The 6,632-nt window shown below is 38.8% G+C and overlaps 1 protein-coding gene across 1 annotated transcript in view; it reads right to left on the reverse strand.

Moving 5' to 3' along the window:
• The window catches only part of TYR (tyrosinase), a 71,200-nt gene extending 70,144 nt beyond the window's left edge, over window positions 1-1,056 (reverse strand). The window contains exon 1 of the mRNA XM_090267801.1: window positions 180-1,056. Coding sequence (XP_090123927.1) covers window positions 180-998 — 819 coding nt within the window. The 5' untranslated portion in view covers window positions 999-1,056. The remainder of the gene's footprint in view (window positions 1-179) is intronic.
• Window positions 1,057-6,632: the final 5,576 nt, after the last annotated feature.

Raw genomic sequence — 6,632 nt, forward strand, 5'->3', positions numbered from 1 at the left:
AAAATTACAAAGTGTGCTCTATTAAAGGAAAAATACAAGACATGTTGAGAGTTTTGAATAAGGGGACCTTTGCTACTCCTGGCGGAAGAGCCTAGGAAGGAGATTTACTCAGACCTGCCTGAAGAAGGGATTACTAAGTTTCCTTTATGCTCTAATATTGCATGTTCAACACACCTTACCTGCCAAGAGGAGAAGAAGGATGCTGGGCTGAGTAGGTTGGGGTTTGCTGGGTTGTGCCCACCCATGTATTCATCTGTGCAAATGTCACAGGTTTCAGCGTCTCTCCAATCCCAGTAAGGAATGGTGAAGTTCTCATCATCTGTCAGCTCCTGGATTTCTTTTTCCCAAAGCAACAAGAAAAGTCTGTGCCAAGGCAGGAAACCTGGTGCTTCATGAGCAAAATCAACGTCTCTCCAGATTTCAGACCCTCCAAGCAGTGTGTCCCTTGACACATAATAGTGCATCCAGACAAAGAGGTCATATATGTTGATGTCACTAAACATGGGTGTTGACCCATTATTCATTTGGCCATAAGTGCCTGTGGGGATGACATAGTCTGGGCTAGTAGTATGCTTTGCTAAAGTGAGGTAGGCAAGAAATTTGTTCTTTTCTGAGACACTCAAATCAAAGATGTTTCTTCTCACCAAAAATCGCCTTTCTGTGCAGTTTGGTCCCCCAAAGCCAAACTTGCAATTTCCGCAGTTGAATCCCATGAAGTTGCCAGAGCACTGGCAGGTCCTATTATAAAAGACAGAGGGCCAGGACTCCCGGTCATCTACCCCTGTGAAGGGGAATTGCGGCCCAGGGGGTGCATTGGAGAGAACAATGTCCTGACAGGAACCCCTGCCTGAAAGCTGGCCACAGGGACTCCCATCACCCCTCCATGGTGGGCAGCATTCCTTCTCCAGCAGGTTCTTGGCGGACACACAGGTTCGAGGGAAGTGGCCATTGGAGGTCTGGAAACTGCACAGCAGGCCGTACAACACGGCCAGGAGCATCCTTCCTCTAGTGCTCACAAGGTCTGTCTGAGCTGTGTAATTGAGCCTCACACTCCTCTTCCAGCCACCCCTGCAGTGACTATCACATGTTTTGGCTAAGTCCTATATAATACCACTCCCACCTCCAGCATCAGACACTCTGAGTCTTTATCTTAAGCTTTCATCTTCTGAAAACCGCATGACTGACTTTTCTTTGGAGTTGGCATGTATCCCACAAGTGGGATAGGCCTGAGAAACACTATTCACCATTAACAGTTTCTTATGGCTAGAATAATAATGAATAATATTAATAATAATAATAATGCCTGATCTATGTAAAACCCAGTTAATTGACTATGAAATTAATGATGATTTGAATTTGAAAACAAGAAGTAGTGTCAGTAATAGAGCTTCTCTTATTAAGAAAGCTCCACTAGTATTAGACATTGTGGGTGTAAGCGAGATGGTCCTCAGAGACCATAAATAGGCCACAGCATTTTCAGAAGTAAGCTTTGCAAAAAAGGACTCTTTTCAGAGCCCAAAGATTATTTCTTACATCTGAATATATTATAGCTTATTTAATTTTGTATAAAGTATCAGAAGAAAAACATCTTTCTGCTCCTCCTTGATTACCGTGATGCCTTTGGCTGCTTGCTAGCTCTCTAAGCACTCATTTTCTGACTGTTCCCAAGGACAGGTCACTTTGATAGGTAGGTGATATGCCTTATTTTGGGAACTTGCACTAGTTAATATTGCAAAGGAAACTCTTTTTCTTTTTCAATGTGGTAGCCATTGCAAAATTTTCAATTTAGTGAGTGAATGAATCAGAATTATTATATTTATTGATCATATAAATTCTTTCAGGAATTCTTACTCTGTGTGTATAATGACCTGGATAAATTAAAATGTGTGAATAGAAACATAATTTTACCACTTACACTAATTTTCAAATGAGTAGTACAGATAATAAGTGCATGAGACTTTTAATGGAGGGGACATCTTGTGAACTGAGGATCCTAGAAAGAATTGTACATTTTTTTTATAATAGCATTCAAATTTTGTTTAGGGAGTGTCTTGAATAAAACCTTATATGGTGGGGATAAGTCAGAAAGACAAATGAGAAAGGAGTCGCCACTTCAGGCTGGATAAATTCTAGAGGGAGCTGTGTTCCACTGGCAGAGCATTGGATGCAGATAGGCTCCCCACATGATAGGAAATTAAACCTGGGACCAATCCATGGAGGGGCTCAAAAACTAAGCAGTTTGTACTAAGGTGAGTTGAAGAATTAGAGGATGAGAGTAGTCAAACCAAAGTTGCCTCTCCTACACTTCCTTCTTCATCCTGCTCCATATCCACAGCTGGGTGGTCCCAGGAATATAAAGAACAAGTGAAACACGTGAAGGCTGGGAGGAAAGCTGCAGAGTCTGGGCTCTCGGCCACAGGGTTCCAGGGAAGGTCATCACTTCCCTGGTGACTTTTGAATGTCAGCCTTGCCTGCTCTCTTCCGTTTTTGCTGGAGTTTATCCCGTGAAGAATGGTCAAGGCTCCTCCACACTACTCTCCAGAGACTCCAAGCAGCCTTTTTAGGTGGAAAGAGCAGTGTGTGGGTGAAAAGGAAGAGAAGAGAAGTTTCCATGGAAATGCTGCCTCTGGCTGGGATCAGGAAATCATCACAGGATCTCCACAAGGAGGCTTCATCTTTTCTTCCTCCTCTCCGGAGCCAGAGAGATTAAAACAGGGCTTCTTGTCCCTGGGAGCCTTGATTCTATGTTACTTTTAACCACATGGAGCCTTTTGTAATTCTGTTCCATCTACTTCCAGACAGAATTCAACTTCTCCTGTTCAATGTAATTAAGAATTTTGCTTTTACCCTTGCCCCTCTGTCTCAGTGAATAACTTAGAAAGCCTCCATCATGCCACTGGGCTTCCCTGCCTGCTTTTTTAATCTTTAGAGTGTGCTCAGGGGAATGGCTAAAATGTAGTTTGTTTTCTTAATTTCTTTCACAGGGTTGATTTCTTTAAATTAACAGACCTCATTATTACTCTCACATATAAGTACTTACCCCTCTGGCCCGTATGTATATCAGTCTTATTGTCAATACAAACTTCTGAAATAGCCAACCTCTCTTAAACTGGTTCCTCTCTGAACTCAAGGTGAACTCTAGGTGTGTCTAGTTGATAGAATTTGAGTGTCCTAGCTTTTCCTGGAAGATTATTGTCTGAGTCAACACTCAGTTAAAGCAATACTTTGTTAACCAGAACTAGGGGGTTCAGTAAATACTTCGCAAAGATTTATTGAGCATTGATTTTCAGGCATATACTGAGAGATGGGGATGTCATGGTAAGCACAGCAGGGAGCTGTCTACCCTTATAAAGCAGGTTAATGTCTATTAAAGTGATATTTTCATTTTAGTAATTTTAAATAATATTTATAACTATATATATATTAAACAATTTTTTCCTGGTTAAATTTTTTTTTAAGTTGCTATAAAAGACAAACAGCTACTAGGGAAGATGGCAGAAGGACCTATCCAGTCAAGGAAGGTTTTCTGGGATTAATTACATGTCAAGTGTCTTCTGAAAGATTAGTAGAAATGTGTTCAGTGAAGAGAACAGTGGGTGTGAGAGCACACCAGACAAAAGGGGTTTCATATGCAAAGGCCCCAAAATGAAAGGAGCATGGCATGGTCAGAGAACCTAAGGACATTTAAGTAGTTCTAACTCACCAAACTATGGAGACGTGATATACGTATGGAGGTATATATGTGGATGAGGTAGTAGTTCTTGAAGGGTTTAAGGCAGAGTTTTGAAATAATCACATGATAATTTTTAAAATTCCACTCAAACTGCTGAGATGACAACAGATGTCGGGGTAGGAACAAGAGTAGATGTAGAAATAATTGTTAGAGATTATTGGAAAAATCCAGGCCAGAAATTATGTATCTTGAACCAGAGTGATGCTCCCTGGGGTAGAAGTGATGAATTCAAGAGGAGGGAAAGGGGAAGGGGAAGGAGATTTGGAACTGACATCTAGGTTTCTGGTGTGTGTCATTAACTAAAATAAGAAATAATCAAGGATGAAATGTTTGTGGGAATTGGATATGGGCTCATCTTAGGCACGTCGAATTTAAGAGTTTAACCTATAGTCTAGCCATAAACAGTTGTCCTCTGTTTTTTGATGTTTACATTGATCATTCACACACTCACTGGTTTTGATCTAGTTAACCTTGTTCTTTTTCCTCACTCTGATCATTTATTTGATGATAGTTTAAAAATTCTTCTCTAGCTTGATTTTTTTAGCCCTCCTCTCAATTTTAATAGTAGCTACAGTTTATTGAGGATAAGTAACAATCAGCTCAGTTTGAATAACTACCATTTTAAAACTACAATTTACTATGGAAAGAGGTAAATACACATAAACTAGAAAAAAGTAATTTAATGGATTAGCATGTACCCCTCATCAAGATTGAACAACTATTATCTTTCTATAGGCATTGTTTCTTCTGTCGCACCAAAATAAAAAGAAACAAATTCTTTAATATTTTTAAAGAAATTGTATATTTTCTCCATAATATTTCAGTATACATAGCTAACAATTAAAGACTTAAAAATAGAACTGCAACACCAGTACAACATCTCAGACAAAAAGAGGGAACAATGATTTTTTTAATTTTTTTATTTTTATTTTATTTATTTATTTATTTATTTTTAAATGGACTTAACATCTCCCTGTTCTCCCATTGTTTTCCTAAATCCCCCCCCCCCTTTTTTTCAGGTTCTATAATTGAAAGCTTTATACAGCCATGCTTTTTTCTGGATCTGGCTATGATATTAGGCAAGTTATTTATTACATCTCTTTTGGTCTCAGTTTTCTTACCTCAAAAAAAGATGCTAATGAATATGTACCTCATGGGGCTGGAATGAAGATTTAATAAGATTTATGCATGTAGAACACTGAGTTCAGTGCCTGACACATAAGTGCTCCACAGAGTCTAGCTTGTTTTGTTATAAATATTATTTATTTATTTATTTTTCCAGCTTTTCTTTGATTATATTGTTACAATAGTTCCAATTTTCTCCCCTTTACTCCCCTCCACCCAGCATCTCCCTCCCCCAGCAGTCCCCCCCCCAAGTCCATACCCATGGTTCGTAAAAAATAACTATCCCTCCCCCTCAGATATTAAGACCCTTTGTAATCTTGTAAAGGACAATGGGAGAAGGTCTCGAGCTCCTCTAGCTGCTTCAAGCTGGACATGGTCGTCGTCCTACCTACCCTTGGGTCCAGAAATCCCTAATAATAGTGGGGGTGTGGAGGGGAGGGTGGCCTTCCCACATGGGGAAGGATCGTGCAGACTCCAGGTCAGTTGGCTGTCTCCGGTCAACGGCGTGCTTGGTTTAACAGGCTGGTGTCCTTGTTGTGTTCTGGGGGCAACAGATTTGGCGAAAAGGATTAGAAGACATCATTCAATCCATAACCACTAGATGACAGAAGGCAGGGATTAATTTTTCAATGTTCCACATTAGGGGGAAAAAAAAAGGGGGGGTTCTTTGGAGGAAGGTGTGCTAGGCACATCTCGCCTGTCCAAAACCCTTTTGCCCATTATATTTAGTTTGGGCTGAGGGAAATAGTTTATGTTTCCCCCCTCTCAGACCTCTGGGCCCTTTCTGTCCAAGCCATTAGGATAGAAAAGAGAAACCAGTTTTAAAGTGAAGCCCACAGACCACCCCGTTCTTCACCAACCCAGCCATTTAGTTCAGCCAAACCGTTGAGTCTCAGGAGGCAGCGCTGCAGACAGGATTAAGTGAGGCTTATGCGTACAGAAAATCACTCATCTTATTTTAATTTTATGATTAATCTACTTTAATTATCTTAAAAATGTGTTCTTCAAGTTCCATACATTGCTTTTGGTTAGAATTATTTCTTAAGTTTTAAAATATCTCTGCTTATTTTTTCTTCTTTTTAAATGTAATTTATTTATAGAAGAAACTGAATTTTGTCCTTTAGAATTTCCCCACTTTTGAGGTTGCCTAATTTTATCCTTGTAGTATCACTTCCCATGTTTCTTTTTCCTTTATTTTCTATCATCTCATAGATTAAGAGAGTTGATTGGCTTCAGGGTCAATTTTATTATTGTTTTTGTTAAGAATTATTTCACAGGTCTGCTGTATACTACTTACTCAAATACAGCAGAGGAATATATTGTATGCTTTCTGCATTAGTATCAGTATTTTTAAATTAATCAGTGGTTTGAGTTGATGTCAGACTGTCTTATCTACTACACAGTTCTGTGACAAATTTTTACCTCATGGTTTTATTATTTACTGAAAATTGTTTCCGATATCCATTTTTTCATTAAAAAATACAAGAATAGTGAACTTTGTAACTTTATGTACATTTATTAATTGCAATTCTTTTGTAAAGAATAACTTTCTTATCAACTATTTGGTTACTCTGACATACATTCTGTACAAAAAGATAAGGGTAAGTGCTTAATTTTTGTCCTTTATCAGTTTTCACAATAATGATTTAGTGCCCTAACAGCCTCTAAACATTGCTGATGTATTTGTTTTAACTCTCATGATTACTTCTAGAGTTTTATATATTGAGTGTGTTTATTTTGAAGGTAAAAATTGTTATATACATGCCCAATATTC

Source organism: Furipterus horrens, unplaced genomic scaffold (assembly GCF_987537825.1).
Source record: "Furipterus horrens unplaced genomic scaffold, mFurHor1.1.pri manual_scaffold_2, whole genome shotgun sequence".
Taxonomy (NCBI): Eukaryota; Metazoa; Chordata; class Mammalia; order Chiroptera; family Furipteridae; genus Furipterus; species Furipterus horrens.